At 53.2% G+C, this 26,188-nt stretch overlaps 4 protein-coding genes across 12 annotated transcripts; 1 reads left to right on the plus strand and 3 right to left on the minus strand.

The window, feature by feature from the left end:
• Positions 1-471: 471 nt before the first annotated feature.
• Positions 472-10,221, minus strand: CRTC2 (CREB regulated transcription coactivator 2). The gene is made up of 14 exons (XM_070497357.1): positions 9,814-10,221; positions 6,948-7,049; positions 6,752-6,870; positions 6,127-6,186; positions 5,416-5,484; positions 5,162-5,265; positions 5,033-5,062; positions 4,802-4,866; positions 4,651-4,700; positions 4,274-4,518; positions 3,507-3,913; positions 1,923-2,192; positions 1,253-1,439; positions 472-1,126 (listed from the first exon to the last, which is right to left on the minus strand). Exons 1-14 carry the CDS (start codon positions 9,964-9,966, stop codon positions 906-908), a joined length of 2,082 nt encoding a protein of 693 aa, XP_070353458.1. The 5' UTR covers positions 9,967-10,221; the 3' UTR covers positions 472-905.
• Positions 10,222-10,568: 347 nt separating this feature from the next.
• On the minus strand, positions 10,569-15,185 carry SLC39A1 (solute carrier family 39 member 1). 4 transcript variants are annotated; one of them, XM_070497363.1, is made up of 5 exons: positions 14,978-15,185; positions 14,411-14,546; positions 13,932-14,150; positions 13,631-13,761; positions 10,569-12,193 (listed from the first exon to the last, which is right to left on the minus strand). In XM_070497363.1, exons 3-5 carry the CDS (start codon positions 14,116-14,118, stop codon positions 11,537-11,539), a joined length of 975 nt encoding a protein of 324 aa, XP_070353464.1. In that variant the 5' UTR covers positions 14,119-14,150; positions 14,411-14,546; positions 14,978-15,185; the 3' UTR covers positions 10,569-11,536. The 4 variants fall into 4 exon arrangements, with proteins under 4 accessions (XP_070353464.1, XP_014720429.1, XP_014720428.1 ...); XM_014864943.3 differs by having other exon boundaries at positions 14,875-14,995; XM_014864942.3 differs by lacking the exon at positions 14,411-14,546 and having other exon boundaries at positions 14,875-15,001.
• CREB3L4 (cAMP responsive element binding protein 3 like 4) lies at positions 15,094-22,795 on the plus strand. Of its 6 annotated transcripts, none has more exons than XM_044757843.2 (10): positions 15,094-15,573; positions 18,633-18,757; positions 19,067-19,313; positions 19,476-19,597; positions 21,219-21,311; positions 21,443-21,549; positions 21,675-21,743; positions 21,850-21,934; positions 22,106-22,202; positions 22,331-22,795. In XM_044757843.2, coding segments are annotated over exons 1-10 (1,134 nt in total). In that variant the 5' UTR covers positions 15,094-15,572; the 3' UTR covers positions 22,519-22,795. The 6 variants fall into 6 exon arrangements, with proteins under 6 accessions (XP_044613778.2, XP_044613773.2, XP_014720424.3 ...); XM_044757838.2 differs by having other exon boundaries at positions 15,550-15,573; positions 18,633-18,823; XM_014864938.3 differs by lacking the exon at positions 15,094-15,573 and adding an exon at positions 17,994-18,458.
• Positions 22,796-22,926: 131 nt separating this feature from the next.
• Positions 22,927-25,233, minus strand: JTB (jumping translocation breakpoint). The gene is made up of 5 exons (XM_014864940.3): positions 24,661-25,233; positions 24,455-24,492; positions 24,172-24,254; positions 23,640-23,719; positions 22,927-23,248 (listed from the first exon to the last, which is right to left on the minus strand). Exons 1-5 carry the CDS (start codon positions 24,741-24,743, stop codon positions 23,092-23,094), a joined length of 441 nt encoding a protein of 146 aa, XP_014720426.1. The 5' UTR covers positions 24,744-25,233; the 3' UTR covers positions 22,927-23,091.
• Between the last annotated feature and the right edge of the window lie 955 nt (positions 25,234-26,188).

Here is a 26,188-nt window from a genome sequence, read left to right on the forward strand (position 1 = left end):
GCCATAAAGAGGGAGCCAACCCGAGATCTACCTCTGGCGTCAGTAGTTGTTTCTAAATCCTCTCTCCTTGGGAGCTTTAACACTAAGGCCAGCTACCCCGGGAAAGCTGGGGTCATTCTACTGAAAACAGACCTGTGAGCTCAGGCAGCAGTTGCCCCCTCACCTCCTGACTCACTGCCAGGCCTCAGCATTGAGGAAGAGCAGTAACTTGTCTGGCCAGTCAGAGCCCCTGTCTCCTGATGCTGCGGCAGGGCCCTGGCCAGATGGGAAGGCACATGAGGGCACATGTGCTGCCGTGGGAACCTACATCCAGCCTAGACTCCCACATCCAATGCCAGGTACAAAGTCTGAGGCTGGGGGGGCCCTCAATGGTGCTGAGAAGATGCAAAAAGCGTAACAGATGAAAGAGCCTATGTCCCCAAGAACTCCCTAGAGCCCCAGCCACATCCCAAACAGCAGCCAACCACAGGGTTTGATATGATTTTTTTATTAACATATAATATATTTAATAAAAAATAATATCCACTCTGGCTCTCTCCTCCATTGCAAGGGGAAGAGTAGTGAGGAGGGGCTGGCACTGCCCACCCCTAGGCATCCGGACAAGCCCTGCCTCCGGGGCTCCCCTCTACCCCCTGCTTTCCAACAGGCTCTGACCTCCAGACAGACGGTTCAAAGTTACAAGTGCTTTAGGCTCTCCCTTGAACTCCCCCCAGGCCCACCCCTTATGCAGAATTCAGGGGCCACCTGGACAAACCCCCCACTTTTTCTCATTCTTGGGATCCCTCATTCATGTTAGAAAGAGGATCTAGGGGCAGAGAGTGGAGTCTCTACTGGCCAAGGGGAAGGGAGGAAAAGGACAGTGATGGGGGACAGGGCTAAGAATAAGGGATGGTGATGAGGCCCCCTCACTGGAGCCGGTCACTGCGGAACGAATCCTCCACAGCTGGATCAGGCAGCAGGGCACAAGGGTCGCTCAGCATGTTAAGCCCTTCCAGGCCAAGTGGCTCCATGCGCAGCTCCTCCTCCAGCCCCAGCCCCAGGTCCAACCCAGCTGTTGAAACCTCAAAGCCGGGCACTCCAGCCAGGGCCGCTGCAATCTCCTTAGAGAAACCTGGGGAGGAGTCTCCTGTGTGGGCAGAAGAGATGAGTGAGGAGCCCATGCCCTGTAACCTCTTCCAAGACCCATCAATCCCCTGCTGCACCAGCAATCACTTTTCTCCCTCCTTCCATCCCCCCCACCCCCACCTCTCACCTGTGAGGATGATGTTAGGCCCTGAGCCATGGCGGGAACAGTGGGTCAAGTTCTGGTGGTTGAGAGCATGGGGGTCTTGGGGGCCACTCACCGGCCCCTCACTCCCTAAAAATCCAGGCCCTTCGGAAAAGCCAGGGGGATCCAGCCCCAGGCTAGCTGATGAGCTCTCCATGCTGAACTGCTCCAGCTATGAACACACAGATAGACCTTGAGGAAGTGGACTTCAGAACAGGGTGTTCCTGCATGTCCCTGCCTAGCCCTACTAACACATCCCCCCTTGCCCAGTAATCTTCACCCCCCAACCCCAGGAACAAAAGCAGACACAGATGGAGATGGCAGCAAGCAGAGCAACAGACACAAGTACAGGGCCCCAAGTAGGCGAGGGCACCGTACCTGCTGGGACAGAGCACGTGCATGCCAGGAAGAGAACGGGTCAAAGCACTAGTCATCAAAGAGCAAGCTGTGTGGAGATAGCTGGGGGAGAGGGGCAGGAGTAGGGGTCAAATGCAGGAAGAGAGGAGCCCCAAGTTGGCAGTGCCGGGTTACCCGGGGGAAGGAGGATCTCCCCCAACTAGATCTCCCAATTCAGAGTGCAGTGGCGACACCACTCAGGCCCCTTCGACCCACCCTACCCCTCCCCTGCTTCTAACCTAGGGAGCTGGGTACTCACGTTCCCCAGGCTGAAGTCACTCATTGGCCGGTGGTAAGACTGTTGCCCGTGGCCACTGGAGCTGGGTGGGTACAGTGTCCCATAGTGTGGCTGCCGGCCTGGGGGTTGCCCACCTGAGGGCTGCACTGAGCAGGCCTGAGAGGGCAGTCCTGGCTGCTGTAGAGGCTTTGGGGTAGGTGGCTGGGTGGGCAAAACCAAACTTGGGGGGCTGTATGGATATGGAGGCAGCCGCTGGTCAGTGGGCAGTTTACTGGTGTCCAGGGGGACGCCCTAAAGAGAAGCGAGGAAGAAGGGAGAAGCTGACCCCTCAGCGTGCCCCTCAAGAGGACCTCTTAGGGCTTCCCACCCTCTTAAGCTGCAACCATCTTCAAAACAAACCTGACAGCGTTCTACTGGGCGTCCCTGGGGTTTGGTACAATTACTCAAAAATGCTTATCAAAATGAAAGTGACTGAGTGAGGCTAATACAGGAGAATTTTGAAACCACTCCAGAAGTAAACTATTGTTAAAGCTGGGTACTTTAACTATTATTAGTAATCAAGTACTTGTGACACACCTCACAAGTGACTGAGGCATAACAGTGAACTTGAAAACTGTTGTTCTAAAGCCTTGAAGAGGCCAGAGGGAGTGGGAGAAGAAGGGGGGAAAGAGGAGGAAAAGAGGGAGGAACTGAAGTTAGGCTGATTCCAAGCTCCAAGAGAGCAGAGTCCTTGCTGGCCTGGCCTTCATCTTTCCTACAGAAAAGGGGTTATGCGTAAAGATGGAACACAGAGCACACATTCCAGGGAAGGGTCATGGGGGAGGCAGGGAGAGCAGGGCAGAGGAGAGGGAAAGAAGGGCATTCAGGCAAGAGGAGAGGGGAGCAGAGAGCAGAAAGAAGAGAAGGATGAGGAGTGGGGGAAGGGATATGAATCTGAGCACAGGGGAAAAAGCCCTAAACTAAGAGTTACAGTTCTGGTCCCGACTCTTCCTAACTTGCTGTGTTAACTTGCGGAAGTTACCTTCCCTCTGGACAGTCTCTTCATCTATACAGTGAAGGGACTGGGCTCCATGATGTGACAGTCTCTGACTCTATAGAAAGCTATGAAAGGAGGAGGGGAGATGGGACAGGGGATGGGACAGGATGGAGGCATGAGGAAAAAGACAGACAAGAGAAGGAGGAAAGGAACAAACAAGGGAGGAAAGGGAGAGGATAAGCTCCTATTTGTCAAGCATGCACCTGGGCTGGACGTTGTGCTAAGCACTCTATGTGGGTGCTTTCCTTTGATCCTTACAATACCATCCTTGTTTTATAGATGAGGATGCTGAGACTCACAGAAGTTAAGTAACAGTCCAGAAGACTGCTAGTAAGAGATGGAGCCAGGATTTGAACCAGAAAGCTTAACCCCAGGGTTTGCTCTCTTAAGCCAAGAGGAGACAAGATAAAAGATGGGGCAGGTAGAGGAGACGAATGGAAGGGGATGGATGAGATGAGGAGTATGGAAGGAAGAAGAAGAGGTACTTGAGGAAAGGAGGGTGGGAAGGGAAAGAACTTGGCAGAAAAGGGGAAGGGAGACACACATGTAGGGAAGGCAGCCATGCATACCTGAGTGATGGAAGACAAGGTGGGTGACATTGTTGGCGAAAACTGTTTGGGCAGCTGCTGTTGGGACCTTCTGGCGTCGGCTGGGCCCGCGGGCAAACTCAGGGGGCTGAGGGGCACACGGCGGTGGCGGGGAGAGGCCCCAGGGGTAGAAGCTGGGTAAGGGGGGGCACCCAGCACAGGAGATGAAGCAGAGGAGGAGGAAGAGGAGGAGGAGAGGGCCGGGGCACTGAGTGAGGGGTGACTCAGGGAAGTGGTGGGCAGTGCATGACGGGCCAAAGAGGAGGCAGGCAGTGAGGGGTGACTGTGGGAGCCCTGGAGCTGGGGCTGAGGACTGCTCAGGGAAGCCTGGAGGTTGGGATTGCTTAGGGAAGACTGCAAGGATGGGTGGCTGAGAGGTGAATGAAGTCCTGCAGGCACAGACAAAAAACCAGAGATGCCAACATTACTGATGGGAACAAGGCCCCTTTCTGCTCAGAATGAGTAGCAGTGACCAGACTATGGAAGTGGCAACACAATGTCCTCCCTACTCTCTCCCTGACAGTGAGGCTGGCATTGCCCACTTGGGGGCTGCTCTCCATCTTCTTTCTAGCAAAAGCCACATCTACTAATTCTCACTGGCAGAAAATGGCAGTGAGAGAATCCTTGGGTGGACAGGTGAAGGGCTGGTGTGGGCAGTCACAGGAGGATCCCAGGTACTCCAGCGTCCCACCCCTTCATCCTCCAGCCAGGCAGCACCTCAGGGACACATGGCCAGGACAACCACTCACCTGGCACATCATAGCCTGGGCCCAGGCCTAGGCTCCCACTGATGCCCAGGTGGGTCATGGTGTGGGTCAAATTGGAGGTACTGTTTCCCCCACTCAGGCTGGGGTAGGCTGTCTCCTCTGGGTCCAGAGGGGTGGGCAGCGGTGGGGGAAAGTGCAGGTTGGTGAGGTCAGGTAGGGAGCCTCCCGTGTTCATGGCAGGTGGGAGGATAGGCACATTGGCAGGCTGGTCAGGAGACGGAAAGATGCTGGAGGAAGGAGAAGAAAACAAAGATGTAATTGGTGGCAGCAGTGGTCAGGGAAGAGCAGAGATCAGCCGCCCACATTTCCCTTTACTCCCCCTCCCCTACCCCCTCAACCAACCTCACAGAGATACTTACTTAATTCCAGGGACTTCACAGGACCGAGGGCGGGAGGATGATGAGGATAACTGAGGAGACAAGGAAGAATGTGGACAATGAGGACAGTGCTCTGTGGAGGACCCTAGAAGACTCGCCCCGTGGAAAGAAGAGGGTAGTGGACCACGTCTACCTTCTTGGCATCCCATGGCTTCAGCAAATGCTTGTCATCTAGCAAGTTCTCCTCAATAGCAGGGACTTGAAAGAGAAAGACCAGTGATGAGAGGGTTGGAAAAGGAGCCAGTAAGGCAGATAGAAAGCAGAAGCAGGCAGGAGGGAGACCAGCTCCCTGGTCCTGTGGAAAGCCCACAACACCAGTCCATTCTTTGGCATTCAATACCCACAACTGGTGAGAAACACACACCTTTGGAGTCCATTTCACCATCCAGAAAACCTGCAAAGGATGTGGTGGAGTTGGTTGCAGTGTTCATCTGCCTACCTGCTTCAAACAAAAGCTTCATGTCTGCTCCCACCTTGGGACATGGCCACTTACCTCCACGGCGGCTGGGGAGGACACTGGGAGGTGCAGGGCCTGGATAAGTGTCCTGAGGGTTGGGGTTCATCACACTTGTGTGAAGGGCAGAGTCAGAGCTTGTCCTGTTGGGGGAACAGAGATGGGCTGGCACTAGTGACCTGCTCAGCAGGGGAAAACACTAGGTGGGCCGGAACAGGGCAGGAGTGAGGGAGAAGGGCTCCAGAAACTACAGGTAAGAGGAGATGTGGCCTAAAGAAGGCAAGGGCCATCACCTGTTAAGTGCAGATGGTAGTCGAAACAACTGCCCTTTCTCTGCAGGGAAATTGCCCCAGGGCATTGTCCTGTGATAGAAAAACAAGGTCATGAGGAGGAAGGCTTAGCAATGGACAAGACAGCAGGCATGGGGGTTCAAAATGTGGGGCAGCCAAGGTGGAGGAGGAGAGGGCTGGGCACTGAGGATCACGCCTCTTTCTTTCTGGTTCTTCTGATATCTGTGACCCATGAACTCTCTCCCCCAATAAACATAGGAGAGCTAGAAATTCTCAACTTCTATCTGCCAGGACAAGCTGAATAAGAATCTTGGAGCCCAGCAACTCTGCTGGGTATGAGTATTAGGCATGAGATAGGCAGAGGAAGGGTTCAGAAATTGGAGTGCCAGAATACTACATCTGGCTCCTGCTCTCAACAGGAGACAGCCATTTTCACCTGCCACCCTGCCGTTCTCTCCTCCCCCTTACACACACACCCCAGCTAGCCACAGTTACCATTGGTCCTGCCCTGGCTGGACTGGGAGGCTTGGCCACCCGTGTCAACATGGCCAAGACTGGACTCTGACCCACCTATTCCACCAGCCCCCACCCCTCCCAGCCCTGCTGTTATGGGAGGAGGTAAAGCCTAGCCCAGCAAGCCCAGCCCCAACCCAAGCTCCCTCCAGAGACATGTCAGAGAGTGGGCAGGAGATCCTGCCTGCCCTGGACACTGACCTCCGCCAGCTGGACTCCGGGGGAGGAGATAAGTAGGCAGGACTGTAGGGAGAGCTGTCAATGTGAACAGCACCAGTTAAGGAAAAAAGCGAGGAGGAGATGGATGGGATAGAGATCAGATGAGAGAATGATGGATGCAGCAGATGAGTTATTTCAAGAAAGAAATACCTTTCATCTCTTCTAAAAGAAGCAACAATAGGGTCAAAGATTGGAACTGGAAGAAGGAATGAGGCATAGTGGAGCTGAAAAAATATAGAAGAATATCTGGGCAGGGCTTGGGGGAGACAGGTCTGTGGAAGACTCTGAGACTGAAAGCTAAGAACAGAAATTTGAGGACAGAACCAAACCCCTGCAGCAGAAGACCTATCAGGGAGCCCGGCCTCTGGCAGCAGAGAGCAAGCTGAAGTAAGGCAGTCAGAGCCAGCCAGAGATGGAGGGCACAGACTCAGGAGCACAGGAGCCAGTGCTGGCACATGGACCAATGGTCACTTTTCAGGGAGGCTGGGTAAAGGAGAGCTCCTGGAGGAGGATGGGACTGGACAACACTTAAAATCTCTTCCTACCATGCGTTCCGGAGGAACCCCATCCCACCACCCTCCAGACTCCCCAAACCCTTGTGAAGGATATGTGGCGGGGGTAGCGGCGGAGCGGGGACACCATTCTTCGAGGATCTCGCTGCACCCGTTCCACCAGCCCGTGGTGCCGAGTGCTCCGAGATGAATCCAAAGGTGAGTGGAGGGGGCTCTGCCAAAAGAGACAGGTGAGTCCACAGGGGAAGCTGCCTGAGAGCCTGCACTCCCCGCTGGCTGGTGTCCACTCACCTGGAACTCAGCCAGGCCACAGCCAATCTGGTTAACGTTGGGCAGAGAACCACCATAATGGGAGCTCCTTGTGTATGCCAGTCGCAGTTTTTGGGCCTGTAACTGAGAAATGGACGACAAACAGGAGTGTTCCAGAGGGTCCTGAGCACTGTTCCTGTTCCTTTGGCCACCCCTGCCATCCCTGTCTCAAGGAAATGCTACTATAGCTGCTGCTTTTGAGAGATTTGCCAGCAGAAAAACCAGTGCTGGGGGAAAGATCCACTGAGACCTGGCACAAACAGTCCGCCTAGCTCTTCTGCAGGCTCCCCTCAGCAATGACATCACTAATGCCTGGCACCACCCTGCCAGGCAGGGCCTGACACTATGCTCAGTGCCTGACCCAGTTGGCATCAGTCTAAACAGAGTCCTTGAGGGGCTTCCAGGAGCCCCCAGGCTAGTCACATGAGTTTAATTCCTGGGGAAGGGCGCCTAATAGGCATCTCTGCTTTCCCTTCCAGATGCGTCCAGAACTAATTGGAAGATGCGGGGAAGGACACAGGTGGATGCCAGAAAGCCATTACTGCCAGCCTCTTTCCTTCCCACTCTGGAGGGCACAGGCTTCTAGGCTCCGCCACTTGCCCAGCCTCAGAAGGCGACACAGAGCCTGCACTTTCCGAACTAGAACATTTAAGGAATAATGGTTCTCCTAGCTGGAAAAAGTGCCAAAAATAAGAAGCATTCTTCTACCTAGTCCTAAAGCCCCTGAATTGGCAGGGTAGCCTGGAGAACGGGGGTGAGAGAGGGAGCAATAGCTCACTCCAGCCCCTGGCCTTATCCCCACTCTGGGGAGATACGTCTGGCACTGGAGTAGGACAGCACAACCCTCCGCCTGGCATGGTTTTAGTCTGTCTACACATCTCATGTCCCTCTGTGAGAGGTGAGCATCTACTTCTGAGGCTCGGCCACTGCCACCAGCCAAATAAATAGACCCAAGGCAGCTGATGACTGGTAAATTTTAAGAGCTTCTGGAGATCACACTCTTGTGCACAGGCCAACATCAGAATTTACTTTCTGTTCCAAGAAGTCAGCCCAGTGAGTTTAGTGGGCACTATGCTGACCGTTGGGCCACTTCAAGACTGCTATTAATGTAAATGATAACCCCAGCCTCTCAGCAATATAGGCCCCCCTGGCCATGTATGCCTCAAATGAGCTCTCCCAGACAGCCAGACAACAGGCTGAGCCCCAGGTCTCTTATCTCTAGCTTTAGACCCTTGGGTGTCCAAGCCCTGGCCATGTATACCCACTAGACTTTTATGTGCAGCAGAGAAGTCACCCACCAGGGACAAGCTAGGCGGAGGGAGCCTTTTGACAGACCAAGGCACTACAAAAACAGAAGCCCCAGCTTTGAATTTCTCACAGCCTTTCTTTGCCCATACAAGCCCTAAGATCCCACCATGCCTCTCCTGGAGTCACAGTCTAGAGGGCAGGGCCTCAAGCCATCAGCTGGAGATCAGCCATTTGCTCACCTTCTTGCCTCTGCCCCCACCATAATCAAAAGCTCCTAAAGGGAGCAGTCAGCAGTTAGAGACCATGATCCTCATGGCAGTTAGAGGCAGTTATGCACATGCACACACGATTTGCTTCCCTACCTAACTCTCTCTGGTTCTGACTCCCACAAACTAGGACACATGGTCTCTAGAGACTCAAAGGGGAAAAAAACACAAAAAAGACTAACAGAGCCAAGGGAGACACAAACAGAAATACAACCAGAGTCACAGTCATAGACGCAATCACAGACAGTCAGACCAGCAGAAAGAGCTTTGAAATGTGGTAGGTATGTTCTACCATTTCCCCTTAAATTCCTTCTAGCTCCTTGCCCTGAGGGATCACTGCAATATCCTCACCTGCTGTTTTCAGAATAATGTGTCCCTAAAGTAGGATACCAGCTGGGCAAACTCCCACCCCTTGCTCCCTCTGACATTCAGCCCTGGGAAGCAAGAAACCAAGGCCAAAGGGACTTCAGAGGCAACTCTGCCAGGATGCCTTCTTTCTGGAAGTTCCCAGGAATGAATATTCCCTACATATAGAAGATTCTCCAAGGCACCCCATAACTGACCCATAAAGCAGTCATCTCCTTAGAAAGCTCAGCAAACCATCGGGTTCCACATTACCTACAGCCAACTAGTTACCTGCTTTCGAGATTCAAAGCCCTACCTCTCCTCCAAGGCAGCCAGGGCAAAACACCAAGCACCAGTCTGTGAGCAATGGACCTCACCTTCATTCACGTCAGGAAACCACAAGAAGTATTTGAAAAAGGAAGCAAAGGGACGGGACGCAGGAGGGGACTTCCTGCCCCACTATACCCAGCGCTGCTGCTCAAACCACTCAAGGGGCCCTTTCCCGGAGGTACTAAAGTGCCAAGAGTGGCACAACAGGGCAGAGGAACCAGATTGGAGGAGATTACTAACTCTGAGGAGCCAGATTAGGGCAAGAACACCAAGACCCCAACCCAACATCGGGGATGCTTCAGCAGAGTCCCCGAAAGGACTCAATCAGAGATGCACAAGGACCACCCACCTCCCGCCTCCGCCGGGCTGCAGGGGACTATCTCCTCTCTCTGCCCTCTCCCACCTCACTTACTCGACCCCTGCTCATTCCCAAACCCCCAACCTCTCTTGTGCTTCAGCCTCCCCAACCCCCACCCCCCGGCAAAATCCGTCTTCCTGCCCCTAGGCCCTCAACCCGCGCCTCCCAGACGGAGGCGCCCGCTGCCCCTGCCGCGTTCCGCCTCCTTCGCTGAGGCTCCCGCTCCCGCCCCGCCTCTCGGCTCCCCGCTCCATAACTTCTCTGCTCTGCTCCGCTCCCGCTCCCCGGCGCGGCCCCTTACCCGGGTGGAGCCGATGTCCATCATCACCTCCTCGAAGGCCGCCGTCTCCTCGGCCTGACGCTGCTTCTGCAGCGCGATCTTCTCACTAAACTTGCGTGGATTGGAAGCTGAGGCCGTGGCCGAGCCGGGCCCGTTCGCCCCCGACGTCGCCATCTTCCTCCCCTGTCCCTCCCCGCCACCCTCCCAACACAAGCCACGGCCTGCGCCGCGGGCTCCGGCCCGGCTCTTCCAGCCGTAGCCGCCGCCGCCGCCTCAGCGAGCACCGCGAACCCGGCCCCAGCCTAGCCCTGACCTGTTGCGCGCGGGGACCGCCGGGAATTGTAGTTTGTTTACGTGACTCCTTCACAGCTCCGGTCACACAGCACGGAGGGGAAACGCACACCATTTCCCGCCATCCCTGTTGACTCCGGGAACTGGGAACTTTGCTCCTCCCTCTCGGCTCCTCCCTGCGCGGGGCAAGCTGGGAAAAGTAGTTCTAAATTGGTCCGTAGTCTATCAACGCGAAGGGGCGAGGGATTTAGGAGACAGGAAAGGAAAAGAGGAGGAAAGGGAAGGGGTGGAGACAGGGAGGGAAGAAGGAAGAGACAAAAGAGGAAAAATTTGGTCATCTTCAGAGAAGGGGACTAGAGGGGCCTGAAAGAAAACAGTGAGACCCGGGAATTTAAGACAGCTATAAACATCTGGGACTCATGCCTTATCAGACTGACCATGTGCCCACCCCTTTCCCAAGACAAACGAATCAGATACTGTACAGCTGTATAGAAACATCTTTTATTTGGGTAACATGTCCCAAAACAGGTCAGTTAGTAAAATAGATTCTAGAGAATATGGCCCTATGCACAGCCCTCCCTCCCCCAAAAATAACCCTGGAGGTGAGTCTTCCCGGTCCCCCTTGGGCTCCTCTAGTATAAAAAAAGTTTCGGCAGCTCAGTGTTTATCGTCTGGGCCTGGGGCACCATGCCCACGTTCAGTATTCCTAGGGTGCAGCAGTGGTAGGGAGCCGTAGGTCTGCCAACCCTACCCCTACCCCAACCCAGCAAATGTTTCTGCCCCACCCCAGGATCTGGGACCAAAATAAAGAGCAAGCAGGCCCCTTCCACTGAGGTGCTGGGCAGGGCTCAGTGCCATCACTGTGCTTTGAGAAAGAGGGAGGGGATTTATTTGGCACTTTAAAAATAGGAGTAAGCAGGACTGGAAAAGCCATAGAAGGTGCCAAAACTGGCAGGAAGAGGCCATTTGGCACTAGTCCCTTGGGAGAAAGGAAGAGGGAGATAGATATGAGAGTAGGAGCTAAGAAAAGTAGGAGGGGTCCAATCCACTAGCTGAAATGGGATAGAACCAAGAGGACTGCTGACTCTGGGCCTGTGCCCGCTCTATACCTCTATCCCACAGCAGCTGGGTGCCCACTTCTGGCCTCCCCACTGTCAGCTTGTCTCTATGTATAGTGTCTGACTCCTGATTCTAGCACTCAGTGTCTTCTCAATACTGTCCCTTGATCATGTCTCTAGTGACTTGACCATCCCTTGTCCCTTAGGCCTTGTCGCTTGGGCCCAGTCCCCTCTCATTGGTCAGGTAGTTCCAAGGCTCCGTCCCTATCTCCCATAAAACTCTGTCGTCCTCAATTCCTCCCTTCTCCACTCCTTCCTATTCCCCACACACTGGAGGAGGGGAGGAAGGTCAAGGGAACCTGACACCCAACCTCCCCTGCCCCTCTTGGAGCCCCCTAGACTTGGATGAAGAGCAGGCCAGTGAGCAGGGCAAAGCCTGCTAGGAGCAGAATGACCTTGAGGATCCTCTGCTCAGAAGTGGCCAGCTCCTGGGGCAAGATTTCCAGGAAGGTTATATAGAGAAAAGTGCCAGCCGCCATGCCCTCCAGCACAGACTGAGCCAGCTGGTGCAGTGGCCCAGCTGACTCTGCCAGAGCTGCACCCAGCCCAATGCCCAGAGGTGTCATGCATGAGAAGAGAATCCCACAGCCAGCCACCACTTGCGCTCGCAGGTGGCTCTGCAGCAGACGCAGGGACAAGCTGACTGCCAGGATACCCTTGTGGAGCAGCAAAGCCAGGCACAGCTCCATGGCCCGAGCCCGGTCTCGCTGCAGCCCCACCGCCAGCCCCTCAAACACTGAGTGCAGGGCGAGGGAGAAGACCAGTACACAGGCACGCAGGGCTGAAGGGGTTGTGGGAGCTCCGCCTGTCTGTGGGACCCCTGACCCATCATGCCAGTGCTGCGGCCCACCATTTGCTGTTCCCAGCAGAGCCCTCGTCTCCTCTCGAGGCGGTGGCCCCGACTGCTCCTTGTAAGCCAGCGTGATCTGCTCCATCACCAGGACAAGGAAGAAGCCCATGGCCAGGATGAACTCTTGCAGGGGGAACTGGAGCTGTGGGCAGAGAGGGGAGCAAGGAGTTCAGGAGACAGGCCAAGAGTGGGAAGGGGGAGTCAGATGCAGAGTCTAGAAGAGTCCCAGTTACACAGACTTGGGGTCCCATACAGACACAGGGCCACTCTTGGTCACATAGAGATACAGAGTCACTTGGTGACAGAGACACAGAATGCTATACAATCAGATTATGGTGTCACTCAGTGTTACATGTAGACCAAGATTTCTCAACTTTGGCACTATTAACATTTGGGGCCAGATAATTCTTTGTTGTGGGGCTGTCTTGTGCACTATAGGATGCTTAGTAGCATCTCTAGTCTCTACCCATTAGATGTGAGCAGCAAGCACAACATCCTCTCTCCCAGAGTTTTTTTTTTTTTGAGGAAGATTAGCCCTTGAGCTAACATCTGCTGCCAATCCTCCTCTTTTTGCTGAGGAAGACTGGCCCTGAGCTAATATCTGTGCCTATCTTCCTCTACTTTATATGTGGGACGCCTACCACAGCATGGCTTGTTAAGCGGTGCCATGTCCACACCTGGGATCCAAACCGGCGAACCCGGGGCTGCTGAAGCAGAACGTGCGAACTTAACCGCTGCGCCACCAGGCTGGCCCCTCTCCCAGAGTTTTGACAATCAAATGTCTCCAGATATTACCAAATGTTTTGGCGGGGGGGAGGGGGGCCTGCAAAACCACCCCAAGTTGAGAATCACTGATGTAGATGTACACAATGTCACATGTAGGCATACAAAGGGTCACACATTGGCCCACCTTCCCAAGTGCTCACACACAGAGCCACATACTGTCCCAGAGACATTCAGGCTTACACACAGTCACACGGAGACACAGGTCACTCAGTGACAGCCACATGGAGGGTTACATCCAGTGTCACTTCCTTAGTCTTAGGGAAATAAAGGAAGAGGCCAGGGCGCTTTCCTCATGCCACCACCCAACTGTCTCGGTTTTTCCTATGAGCCTTATGCCTTGGACTTGATCTTCCCCACATCTTACTTCCTTGGGCTATCATCTTTTTGATCAGCAACACCAGGCCCCTAGGAATTGCCTACTACCCTTCCCAGGCCTATAGGGATCTCTATCTCCAACCCCTCAGGAAAGTGGTGAGAGGGTGAAGATGATTCTTGGAGCACTGTTAACTTCCTGGAACTGAGAAACCCACAGAGTAGGTCACACACCTGGTAATAAGGCTCCTCACACTGTCTCACAGGGTACATCATAGGGGTCACAAAGGGACTGGGTGGGGAAACCACAGAAAAAATTATGCCCTATAACTAAAAATCACAATTCATAGGGTCACATGCCAAGAGCCTTCCACACAGTCATGGAGTGACACAGGAACAGATCCACACAGACCACTTCCCTAGAGGTATGTCACTGAACATACCCACACAGGCAGGACACATGCAGCTGGCCAGTGCTCACCGTTACATGCAGGGCCGCCAGGGCCTTATCTATGGCAGCCAGGTAGTCAGGCAGCAGGTCCAGGAGACAGGTAGCCAGAAAGACACCCCCTGCGAAGCAGCTTACTAGGCTCAGGGCTTTTTGGCGGGAGGCTAGGCAGGAGTGGAGCACAGAGGGGAATGAGTAAATGAACCCCCTCCAGGCCCCACTATCCCAACCCAAGCAATGGTCACTTTTGCCTTCCCCTCCTTAGGTCTCCTTCCAAGCCTCAGAGCCTTCCCACCCCAGGCATCCGTGGCATCAGGGAAAAGGATAGGCTCACCTGAGGCTTCAGGGTTAGCTCCGGGCCGGCGCAGCACACAGATGGGCACCAAACTGCACATGAGAGTGAGCAGCAGCAGCAGCACCAGGGCCCCCAACTTCACCTCCAGTCCCACAGGTACCGGGGGCTCTGAGGCTACCGCCTCGGGTCGCCACACCAGGAGCTCTGGCTCTCCCCAGGGCCCCATGGTGGCTGTGGTAGCTCCAGTGACTCTCAGACCTAGGAAGACAGAGTGATTGGGGGAATGGTCACTAAGGAAAAATGGGGCCAAGGAAAGGGGAAGGCTGGTCAGCAGAGTGCAGCTCCCTCATCCCAGCCACTTTCTGTCCTTCCCCCACCCAGTGTGACTCATCTACTCCTGTACTGGGAACATTCCTCTTTCCCCTCAGACTTAATCCTTTCCAAGTGACTTATTCAGAGTCCCAGCAAGGGGGAAACTGAAGTGTGAGGACCGTGTGGCTATCTCAGCACCCTTTCACCTGGAGCTCCTAGAGGACTGAGGAGCTGGGGTCCTCTAAGGAAAGCAGAGGCCAGGTCCCCGCTCCAGGAAGGAATGGATGAAGCGATGGGGCTTCGGGGCTGTGGAAGGATGTCGTGGGTAGCTTCGTGGACCACCTGAACAGGGCGAGTTTGGGTGCGGGATCACTCTCCCCCTCCGGTTTCCCCAGCGCCATCCCCCCGAAAGCAGAGAGCGACCACTTCAGGCCATAGGCTGGGACGTTGGGGCAGATAACTACAGAGGGGCTCTAGGGGTCTGGGGTCTGGGACGGGCTGACACAACAACTGAGGGCGGTGTCTGGAAGTCCGGGCTCCGGGAGGCGGGTTCGAGGCCGCCAGCGTCCCGGGAGGCAGAAGAAGAATGTGAGAGCCAGGACTCCGGCTCCTAGGCCCCGGGAAGGCGGGCGGCAGACCCAGCTCCCGCTCCCGGGGAGGCCGCACTCACCTCCCGAGGGTCTCACTACGAGGCATCCGCGCGGTTCCGGCCGCCAGTCGGGAATTCCCGCCCCCTCCCCATCGCTCCCCCTCCCCCCGCGACCGCTGCGTACCCGCCCCCGCTGCCAATGACAGCGCCCGGCGGGCGGGACCCAGCTGGGAGTGACGTGAGCTAGGAGCAATCGGAGACCAGCAGCGGGAGACCGGCGGAGGCGGGGACCCGGGGCGAGTCCTGGAGAGCAGAGGAACGGGCGAGGGAGCGGACTTCGGGGCTGCGGGCCTAGGCTGCTGTGTGGAGGTCTGGTGGGCCGAATCTGGCCGGTCGACAAAGGCTTTGATCGATTGAAGATTTTAAAAGAGGAAGCTGGAAACCCTGCGGGCAAGGCCCCTGCCCCATACCCGCCCCCGCATTCCCAAGTCTTCCGCTCCCACAGCTCTAAGGATATCTTCCTGGTCTTGGGCCAAAGTCTTCTTACCTATCTCTTAGAAGATTCTAAGACTCCCTCTGTGCACCTTGGCGCCAAAGCGAAAGCCTTCCCTTCTTAGGACTGATTTCCTTGCTTGACTTCCTTTGCCACCACCCACAAGAAAGAAAAAAGACAAGGCAGAATTGGAAAAGGGGGATGAAAAGAGAGGGCAATTCTGGAAAGTCATCCCTTCCTGACTGCCAACGGCCTGAGCGGACTTCTCTGCAGCCTTCTGCCTTCAAGTGGGTATAGAAGTGGTGGGACCCATCTCAGGGGGTGCTGAAACCCAGCTCAGTGAAGAGCTTTTGGAAGTACACTCCAATTTACCATCATACCATGCCTCAGGCATCTGGCCAGGTTCTCTCCAAACACATCTCCAACTCTCCAAGTCGTCTCCCTCCAGCCCTGCCAGAGTTTTCTGTTCCATGAATGCACCAAGGTGTTTAACTCAGGGCTTGCACTGTTTCCTTAGCCTAGATCCTCTTGGCCCACATCCCTGTGCTACCAGATCTAGCCTCATGGGAGAGGAGGATACAAAGGAGGAAAATAAAGAAGGAGGCTCAGCCTATTCTTTTTTGCAAAGGTGAAAACGCCTCATTTCCTAAAGGAAGGACAGGGTGATCCCTCTGATAAGGTTCAGGACGTGGAGGCCAGCAACTTCCTTAAGAAAAGGGGGAATGGGGGCTGGCCGAGGGCATAGTGGTTAAGTTTGCATGCTCCACTTTGGTAGCCCAGGGTTCGTGGGTTCAGATCCCAGGCGTGGACCTACACACCAGTCATCAAGCCACATTGTGGAAGCATCCCACGTATAAAATAGAGGAAGATTGGCACAGATGTTAGCTCAGGGCCAATCTTCCTCATCAAAAAAGAAAAGGGAAAATGTAGGACTTCTTGAAGGAGGGGGGTCTAGGAGAAAGGAATCATATAGTACTCTAAGATCAGGATATAAGTGAAATGCGTATTGGTGTCCCATCATTTAATAATAATCATTGCCATTCCAAGCTCTTAATTAAAAGATAAAAATTACTATTAGAGGCAATTCCAGACTATTCAGGGGGATATTATGCATGCTATTGCTTTCCTGTGGCAAACTGTGTTTTCAACAATATTGATAATTAGTAACACTAACAAGGAATCATGAACTGGGAGTCAGGACACCTGAGTACTAGTCCCAGCCGTACCTGTGATCTTAGGCAAGTCATTTTCCCTTTCAGGTGCTTGACAAATCAGGTGGAACAGAGAAGTTAGACTAGCAGATGATGCCAGAGGTCCCTTCCACTTCTAACATAAATGGAAGCTGACTATATTTCCCACTTAATCATCTCTGCACATGTAGCTTGCCGGAAGCCCTTTGAAACCTTCTTGATCTAGGAAAGATCTAAGCAAGGACAGCTCTGCTTTCCTTAGAACTCTGCATTAGTCTAGGAAGCTTGCTTTGTCTCTTTACTTCTCCAGCAAGATGCAGGGAGAGAAGCAGAAAGACAGAGTTGGGAAATTTGAGAAAGCCCCAGCAGGGTAAACCAGGGTAGTTTAGTATAGTGCGAAGAATATGGACTCAGGCATTACCAATCTTGGTTCAGCTACTTACAGAGTAATTTTGAGAAAGTTACTTAACCTCTCTCTGCCAGCTATGAGTTGCTATGAGAATTATACAAGTAACATGAAAATGTCGACCATACAGTAGTTACTCTGTAAGTATTAGATCCTGTTCCAGTTTTTACCCTTAGCCCGTTCAAACTTTCACAAGAAGAGCAGTTTGAAATCTGGATCCACACCCTAACTTTCCTGCTTTATTCACCCAGCTATGCTTTATCTGGAGCTCTACTGGGGAGGCTGGCAGACAAAATCATACCTGTATCAGGATAGCTCCATTATTTTATTTAAAGTGTATTCCTGGGTCATCAATCCCTAGACCAAGGCAAAAATCCCGAGTTTTGGTATTCTCCTTTCTAGTCATGGATCTCTATCTCCTCATCGGTCAAATTAGTAAAATATTACCTGCTGTGTTTACCTCAGAGCTGTTGTGGATTAAGTGAGAGAACAATGTTTATGAAAACATTTTGTAAACTGTACAAATGCAGGACACATACTGCTGTTGGTAATTAAACAAGAAGACAAATTCCCACATCAAACCCAAATGACTTTTTAACCTTTCGCAGTTTTCCAGACCCTTGTCCCTCCGTTAGTTAAGAGTCCTGTGAGCATGTGTGTATAACCGCTGTTCTTTATCAGTAGCATGAGGCACAGATTACGGATTTGGACAACGCGCCATTGCACGATTTTCCGCCGGCTGAGTCAACGCTCTGTCACTTAACTTGGGTCAACAGGTTATTTACTCCAGCCTAGGTAATAATCTGGGTTTTGGAGTCACGTGGCAAGCGAAACCAAGCCATACCGCTCCCACCTGTATTCTCAGAACTTTGCCCCAACTTCCCTACTGTTTGTCTTCTGGTTCTTACTCTCCCTGTGGTCCCGCGGAACCCAATCCCCGCGGAACAAATAAATCCTCCGGCCCCATTGGCCTCGCTCCCTCTCCGACAGCCCATTCTGACCAGTTACGCTGGAGCCTGCCTCGAGAGGGTGATTCCATTTGCTCAATGCCCTGCCCCTCAACCCCTCACGTCTTTAGCTTCCAATCAGACTCAACTGTGGGACAAGCGCCATGGGGTGGGGGAGGGGATGCCGCCGTAAATCTTGGGCAATTCTGTTGATTCCTTCCTTCTTTGTTTTCAACCCTGCCACGATCTCCTTCATAAAATTGATGGCCGGAGAACAGTCACGTCCTGTGCTCCAGTCACAGCCATTTCTAGCCTTCCCTGAGGAGCCACCAAAACCCTCAGGAAGATTTGCTATCGCGAGGAGAAACTGAGGCAAAAAGGACGAGGCTGCCTAAGTTTTACTTAAGTCGAGTTTGCGGACGCTGAGCCTTTTAACCCCTTGCTCCCAGATACAGTGCCCCTACCGTGGCTCCTGGCTAGGTGCAACCCACTTTTTCCTGGTGTAAGGCTGGGGGCGGGGTCTAGCTGGGCAGGTCCAGGATGCGAGATCCTGGAGGAAAGAAAAGGAGCAGTGTTTGGGGCCGTCAGCAGGCTAGGCTGGCTTGGCAGGGCTGGACTCTTCCTAAGAGGTAATATCCAGGGGGGGCCCATTTGTCTCAACCAGAGAGATAAGGTGGGGGGCAAGATCTTCAGGTAACAGGTGAGGGGGCTGTGCACGTGAAGGGTTAGAGGAACCCAGAAGCTGTGGGGGATAGGGGGTTGGAATGCTATCATCCTCTCTCTGCAATTCTCCTCTCCTCCAGTGCCTCCCAGTAGAAGGATGGATTTCAGAACCCCTGAGCTGCTGGACATGTGGCTAGAGCCCCCAGAAGATGTCTTCTCAACAGGATCCTTCCTGGAACTGGGATTCCACTGTCCACCTCCAGAGGTCCCTGTGACTAGGCTGCAAGAACAGGGGAAGCAAGGCTGGGAGTCCAGTGGGGGCCTTGGCTGTGTGAGTGTGATGAGTGGAAGTGTTGGTGGGTTGAGACACACCTCTGATAAGAAGCCCAAGAGGCTTCAGCCTCCACATGGAGAGAGGTCTGAAGACAGAGCCCCTAAAATAGACATGAGCTGTAACAATGCCTATGTCCAAGGATAGAAGGGACTGAAACTGAAGCATGAAGGATCAAGGTTGATGTCAGGTAACATTTCCAGAATTCTTTCCTGTAAGCATCTATACCCTCTTCTACTGTAGGGCCTTCAAGAGAGTGAGCCTGAAGATTTCCTGAAGCTTTTCATTGATCCCAATGAAGTGTACTGCTCAGAAGCATCTCCTGGCAGTGACAGTGGAATCTCTGAGGACCCTGGCCATCCAGACAGTCCCCCTGCCTCCAAGGCACCCAGTTCCCCTGCCCTCTATGAGGTTGTCTATGAGGCAGGGGCTCTGGAGAGGATGCAGGGGGAAACTGGGCCAGCTGTAGAGCCCATCTCTATCCAGCTAGGTCAGTGTTCTTTGTGGGAAGAGGACAATGGCCCTTCAGGTCTAGCCCTAGCCCTGGGGTTAAGGGACTAGCGCTAGTGCCCAACCTGTGCCACTCCCAGACCCTGCTGTTGTCAGGGGTACCCTCCATCCCTTTTCTCCCAGCCACCTGTCTCTCCCTCAGATCAGCGGAGCCCACCACTTTTGATGCCTGATGCCTGCATGGTCAGTGAACTGCACCTTGCTGCTCATGCCCACATCCTGCCCAGAGCAGGCACTGTAAACCCAGTGCCTCCCGTGACCCTGGTGAGTCTTGGGGTCAACTGGATCCAATACTCTCTGATACACACATAATATACCCACACAGATGGGGAAAGGGGGTAAAGGAGGGGGAAACTGATGCTGAACTTTGTCCTAATTTTTGCGATGTCAGGCCTGAAGACTGGGGAGACATAAGCAGCTTTAAGAGCAGGAAAGGACAAGGGAGGCAGAGCCCTTGTGGGTAAGGTGATGATAACTCAGTTAAGGAGAAGGTGGAGTGAGGAAATCTGGGACTAGGGCTCAGGAGAAAGCCTGGACCTCTATGCATTGTTTGTTCATTCAGGGCCATTGTCTCAGCCTTGGGTCAGGAAGTAGAAATGGGACAGGCCGCCTGGAAATCCAATTGGTTACTGGACACAGGGTATAGAAGCAACTGCAACTACGTTTCCACTGGAACATTTGTCCAGGGGCACCCACTGCCCAGGGCTACAGTGTAGGGAGTAACACTTCAGATACCGTCCCCAGGCTGGCTGGGCTGGTTCCTGCAGTGGGGGCGCAGAGGGGACCTTGCTCACATCACTGTTCCTTCTTTTATCCTGGAAAGGACTCCTTGTGTGCAAAAGGCAGGGAACAGGTTCTGGCCTCCCTGGAAATCTGTGGTTGAAGCTGGGGCCAGAAGCCAAGCCAAGTATCTTAGAATCCTGGGCTGTGGGACATTAGAAAGTCTGATCTTTCTATACTTGAGTTGCATCGAAAACACTGGGAGTTTGTGGTTGTTTTGTTTTTTAAATAAAACCCTCTAGGCCTCATTCTCAGAGATTTTGATTGGTGGATTGTGAGGGACACCCCTATAATAGTTCCACCAAATAGTTGCAGGAGCAAGAAGGGAGCATCAGGAAAAGGCAGATGGAAGAAATGGTTTAGCTAAAAGCCAAAGACCCATCAGGAGGCAAAAGCAAAAACTACTTCCTGTTAAGTCACAAAGTGAAGCATAAACCTTTCAAAAAGGAGTATTAGAAAGGCAAGTTACTCAGTTGGCAGGCTCATGTTAACCAGACGCCATCTACCCTCCCCATGCACTTTGTGATGAGAAGTAACTCAGTCTGGTTACCCTTGGGGAGTTCTTTGAGAGGAGACAGAGCTTCAGTCTGACAAGTAGGGCTCAGACCCTAGGGGAGAATGGGTCACTTCCCCAGAGAGCTCCCTGTGGTTGACCAGGTGACTGGATAAAATTCTCTGCCTAGTAGAAGTTAATGGCTGAAAGGGAATCATTTGCCTGCTGTAAAATAAAGCCTGATCTTTGCCTGCTGTTAGAATTAACCTTAGTGAGTTCCTCCACATCCTCTTCAAATACTCCTAAAGTTTGGGGAGATGTGCTCTGGAACACAGGCCCTCTCTAGCTTGCTCACAGTGCCAACGTCCTAAGTCTGTGGGCAAAGGATATGACAAAACCTCCTCTTGTTTTCCTTCTCAGCCTCAGGAGGTCCCTTTGGCTTGATCCAGAGCCCATCTGAATTAAGGTCCCTGCCCTTCACTTCACTTCACGATTATTCCTCAGTGCAAAGGGGAACAACGTCCAGAAGGCATGCAAGGGGAGCGGCCTGGGCGATGGAAATGGGATGACCCTTTCCCCATTCTCATCACATCTCTTCCTCTTCCCCACCAGCTGCCCTGTCAAACCTTATTCCTAACAGATGAGGAGAAGCGTCTGCTGGGGCAGGAAGGGGTTTCCCTGCCCTCTCATCTGCCCCTCACCAAGGTAACATGCTTTCACAAAGGGCATCCCAACCCAGTGGCCCCACCATGGCTTCTGGAGAGCCAGAATCGCAGGGGTGAGTTGGGGAGTTGGGAGAGGTTAAAGCCCCAGGAATAACATACCCTGGCCCCCAGGCAGAGGAGAGGGTCCTCAAGAAGGTCAGGAGGAAAATACGTAACAAGCAGTCAGCTCAGGACAGTCGGCGGCGGAAGAAAGAGTACATCGATGGACTAGAGAGCAGGTATGTTTGGACTCACATTTCTGGCTTCCCATGCACCTCGTCTGGGCTCCCTTCCTTACTAAGGCAGGCAAGGTGAGGGACTCACATGATTGCAGAGCCTTGGTCTACCCTTCCACACTCCCTAGGGTGGCTGCCTGTTCTGCACAGAACCAGGAACTACAGAAAAAAGTCCAGGAGCTAGAGAGGCACAATATGTGAGTGAAAGCATAGTGTGTGCTTTGGGGGGAAGGGTGTGGCCCACAGGGACACCATTCTTGGGCCCTGGTTCCCAGATCTAACTCTTCATTCCTCCTTCCCCAGCTCCCTGGTGACTCAGCTCCGCCAGCTACAGATGCTCATTGCTCAAACTTCCAACAAAGCTGCCCAGACCAGCACTTGTGTTCTGGTACCATTAATCTACTTTCCATCTCCCCTTACCTCCCCCATCTTCTGCCACACTTCCATCCTGATACCCCTACTCCCTAGCCATACCAATCTTCCCATCCCTCATGACCCTAACTGCCCTGTGCTCCCTTTATTGTCCCCATAGCCCAAGTGTCCTCTTGCTTCTTCTCAGATCCTCCTTTTTTCTCTGGCTCTCATCATCCTGCCCAGTTTCAGCCCCTTTCAGGGTCTACCAGAAGCTGGGCCTGACGATTACCAGCCTCATGGAGGTGAGAGGCAAGGACAGAGTGGGACTCTGTTCTTCAGGGTAGTCAAGAGGGGGAGAGAGGTCCTGTCCTGTCTAGGATCCCCTGCCCAAGGGAGCACTCTACTACTGCCCTTTTTCCTTCACCCACAGTGATTTCCAGAAATATCCTGACTCACAAGGACATGACAGAAAATCTGGAGACCCCAGTGGTAGAGTCCAGATTGGGGGGGCCACCTGGGGGCGTAAATGGCTCCACAAGTACACTACTTGAGAAGACAGGAGGGAAGCTAGGCCCCAGCCGGCGCATCAGAACTGTGCTGCATGCAGATGAGATGTGAGCTGGAACACTTCCTGTCCCATTTCCCAGTCGCAGTAAGGAATCAGGGCTCCCCTATGGTTTTGCTTTCCCCTGAGATTCCCACTCAGCGTTCTTTGGCCTCAGGGGTCTAAATCACTTCAGGACACCCTAGATGTCTATATCCTGAGGCCCATACCCCGTGAGGGGACACCTCAAATACTTTTGTCGTGTATCTGTGATTTTATTTCTTCTTTGGGCTTAGGGTTGAGGGGAAACAGAAGTTTTGGTTGAGAAATAAACTTTTTGCTAAAACTGTATCCTGAATGTGGTAAATGAGTAGTAGAGGGGGGAAAGATACGTGTTTGGTAAACAGGGCTAAAGTTCCCATCCCCTTTCCCTCTCTGCCTCCATGACTTCTGCCCCAAACCAATTACAGTAGAGAAGGAAACTATTTTACTCTGTTTATTGTGCTCATTAATGATCCAAAGGAGGAAGATGGGAGAAAGGGGGTGCCACCACAAGGTTCCAAAGAACCAGGGGCATAAGCCAGTCCATTCTACTTTCTCTGTCTGAGGTAGGGTCGCTAAGACCCATATAAAAGGGGAGCAGGTAGCTATATGGACTCGATTTGCTTCCGGACCTTTTCCAGAGCCTTTCTGTCCAGCTGTCGCTGACGAATGATGACAAGGCAAGCGAAGACCAAGGCCACACCCACGACAGCACCTTCAAATTTCCAGAATAAGTGTTGTTCCATCACAGCTGAGCGGCAGCTGAGGGCAGGAAGAAACAGTTATTCCCAGGGAAGGTCAGATAGCCTCACTCTCTAATCTCTCTTCTACTTCAGCCTAACCAAGATATATCCAGGGGGAAAAGAGAAAACCAGATTCAGCCTTCTAATGTGTTTACAGTACATAAGTCCCACTCCGATATATCATTTCATTTTCTGGTGAGGGAAGCAGAGCTGGTGTTAACCAATTTTACTCATGAGAAAATATGACCAGTAATATAGTGTTGAGGAGTAGAGTTGGGACTTGAGTTCAAGTAATTTGGCTCCAATATGCCATGCTACTTTTAGACCAAGAAGAAGAGGTGGGACTATCTACCTAAAGTCCTAGGAGCAGAGGTGAGCTAGGGGGTTTCAAGAAGAGAAATAGCACTTGCCTTCTGAACTCATTCCTCTTAGATGAGCTGCATGTGATTTTCTCCACATACCCTGTGGAACCACACTCAGGGGTGGTTTTCTGCCAGGAGAAAAGGACCAAAGCACATGTTAGGAAGGGGCAGCAGGAGAAGCAGAAAGGCTGCCAGTCGAAGGGGCAGGTGCCCAAGTGCTATGGCTCAGAGATGGTAGGCAACAGAGATCTAATGAAGAGTTCTGATGGGGATGGTGGAAGTGGCGGCTGCCTGCTTAGAAATGTGTGTTAGAAAGAACATTCCAGGGGCAATAGTCTAGGAGAGGTGGGGACAGGTTCCAGAGCCTACTGGATTAAAAATGAACATAACATGGTTATTAGCTAAACATTGCCTTAACTTGGAAAGAAAAGGGCACATTTTCGGGGGGAGATAAGTTAAGATTTGGACATATACTGAGACTGCGAGGAAAAAGACGAAAAGATAATGCAGAGGCCCACTTAGTAAGACTTAGGGACTGATTAGATGTGGGGAAAAAAAGGGCCAGAAAACAGATACTCACAGCCTGGAAACTAGAACATGGAGCACACTCTTCTGCCACCACAGACTCTTCCACCAGCCAGCACGGCAAATTTGAGGCGCTCACTAAAAGGGAAGAGAAATGCCAGCCCCAGACCTCATTCAGAAAATATTTCTCCCAAAGCTTCTGCCCATCCAACTTCCCAGCACAGCTGAATGCCCTCTCTCCATGGTGCCGCCCTTTTCCACCTGTGCTCTTGGTATATGGGAGGATGTAAAAACGAAACAAAACTATGGGGGCGCGGGGTTCTCAGGCCATCACCCACCTGACAGCTTCTCCTCCCGCACCGGCGCGTCTGCTTGGCTGCAGCGGGTGAGGGGGAAAAGCGCAAAAGTCAGAAACCAGAAACCAGACCCCCTCCCCCGCCACCTCGCCTCCGCGGTGCAGAGACACAGTATCCCTCATCTCCGGGGACGGCGACGACCCGCTCCTCCCGTCCCCCCTTTTTCCCTGCCCTCAGCCCCTCCTCACCAGAGCTTTAAGGTGACAGCGCAGAGCAACCAGCAGAGGTGGCGGCCTGGGGGGAGGCCACGCCTCCCCGCGCCCGCAGGCATGGGGCGCTCAGGGTCGCGCCTGTCCGCTCGACTGGCCTCGTGCCCCGGCCGGAGCGCAGAGGCGGCGCTCGTTCCGCAGCCCTCCGGAGGTTCCAGGTCAGGACTGCGAGATGTTGGGGCTGCCTATCGGGCCAAAGGCTCTATCGGGGCGTCCCCATAGCCACGGCGAGAAGCCAAGGCGCATCGGTCGTTCGGGGCCGCGCGCTCGGTCTTCGGCCGCTCGTCGGGCCTAGCAGCCCCTCCCCTGCGCTCCCGCTCGCGGCGCGGCCATCTTGCCCCGCCGAGGATCCCGAGCGCGGGCCGGTCGGCGGGGGCGGGGGCGCGCGAGCTGCAGCCTGTCGGGGCTTGTAGTCTTCCGGGTGGTGGCGGCCGTCACGGCGCCAGTGCGACGACCGCGGCCATTGGCTCGCGCCGCGGGGCATGCTGGGCCTGGCAAGCCTCCGCCGGAGCGGGAAATGGCGGCTGTGAGGCTTGCCTGCTCTCTCGCTTCGCTGCTCCCTGGGCTGTCGCCTCCTTACCCATTCTGGGCTCGGTCAGCAGCGAGACGTAAAAAAGAACAATCCGTCGTCCTCTCAGGACTTTGCTCCCTCCTTAAAACCCGCGATTCACCATTCAGCCTCAGCCTTCCGGACACTCTTCCCCATCTCATCCTTCCCGCCTCGGTGGATGGTCAAGGGAGAAGGGGGGTTGGCGGCCCAGGGATGGAGGCGAAACTGCACTTTCTCCCGAGACCCACAGTGAACCTGAAGGCTTCCCTTGTCTCTTTGCTCCCACTCAGCTCTAGTACTCAGATGTCACCTTCTCTTAGCTTAATTGCTAAATTACTCCCCAGAACTGGTCCTTTGAATAACCTCAAATGTTCTCGGCTCTCTCTTGCTCCTATATAATGGAATAATCTTTAGTGCAACGAGGAAAGTATGAGATTTGAAGTCCCAATGAGTGTTGTGTCTAAGGTGCTTATGAGCTATGTTACTCTAGGACGGTATCTGGTTCTCAGTGTTCAACATAAAATGGAAATGCTAATATGCATTTTTAGGGTTTTTTGGCGAGATGCAAATCACCTGTGTATGAAAACACTTTCCTTATTCTCTTCTAATTATATTGCCTCACATTTGTATCATACTTTTTGAATGCAACATTTAGCTCATTTTGATCCTCCTCAGTAATCCTGAGGAATCAGAGTTGGTATTATCCCTGCTTTATGAGTAAGCTCAGAGTATAAGTGACTTGTCCAAGGTCACCCAGCTAGTGAGTGAGAGCTGAGGCTTGAGCCCAGACTTTCAACTCCAGGGCTAAGGATTTATGTCTGTTTTCCATCCCTATGCAGTTAAACCTTGATACATATCCAGAACCTCAGTGACTTGACCCACACTCTGGGTTCATGCTTTACTGTCTGGGAACATATTGGTCACTATCCTAATGCTGCCAGAATTGTCCTAGTTTTA

Source organism: Equus asinus, chromosome 25 (assembly GCF_041296235.1).
Source record: "Equus asinus isolate D_3611 breed Donkey chromosome 25, EquAss-T2T_v2, whole genome shotgun sequence".
Lineage (NCBI taxonomy): Eukaryota > Metazoa > Chordata > Mammalia > Perissodactyla > Equidae > Equus > Equus asinus.

Excerpts from the sequence above, each read along its gene's own strand:
- SLC39A1 (XM_070497363.1), bottom strand. The coding sequence starts at position 14,118 with ATGGGGCCCTGGGGAGAGCCAGAGCTCCTGGTGTGGCGACCCGAGGCG. Across the intron at positions 13,762-13,931 it reads AGCTAACCCTGAAGCCTCAG|CCTCCCGCCAAAAAGCCCTG; the intron begins GTGAGCCTATCC and ends ACTCCTGCCTAG. Across the intron at positions 12,194-13,630 it reads TGGCGGCCCTGCATGTAACG|CTCCAGTTCCCCCTGCAAGA; the intron begins GTGAGCACTGGC and ends CTCTGCCCACAG.
- JTB (XM_014864940.3), bottom strand. The coding sequence starts at position 24,743 with ATGCCTGCGGGCGCGGGGAGGCGTGGCCTCCCCCCAGGCCGCCACCTC. Across the intron at positions 24,255-24,454 it reads GCGGGAGGAGAAGCTGTCAG|TGAGCGCCTCAAATTTGCCG; the intron begins GTGGGTGATGGC and ends CTTCCCTTTTAG. Across the intron at positions 23,249-23,639 it reads AAGAGGAATGAGTTCAGAAG|CTGCCGCTCAGCTGTGATGG; the intron begins GCAAGTGCTATT and ends TCCTGCCCTCAG.
- CREB3L4 (XM_044757838.2), top strand. Across the intron at positions 19,314-19,475 it reads GCCCATCTCTATCCAGCTAG|ATCAGCGGAGCCCACCACTT; the intron begins GTCAGTGTTCTT and ends TCTCTCCCTCAG. Across the intron at positions 22,203-22,330 it reads CGATTACCAGCCTCATGGAG|TGATTTCCAGAAATATCCTG; the intron begins GTGAGAGGCAAG and ends CTTCACCCACAG.
- CRTC2 (XM_070497357.1), bottom strand. The coding sequence starts at position 9,966 with ATGGCGACGTCGGGGGCGAACGGGCCCGGCTCGGCCACGGCCTCAGCT. Across the intron at positions 4,867-5,032 it reads TGGTGAAATGGACTCCAAAG|TCCCTGCTATTGAGGAGAAC; the intron begins GTGTGTGTTTCT and ends TTCTCTTTCAAG. Across the intron at positions 1,127-1,252 it reads GCCTAACATCATCCTCACAG|GAGACTCCTCCCCAGGTTTC; the intron begins GTGAGAGGTGGG and ends CTGCCCACACAG.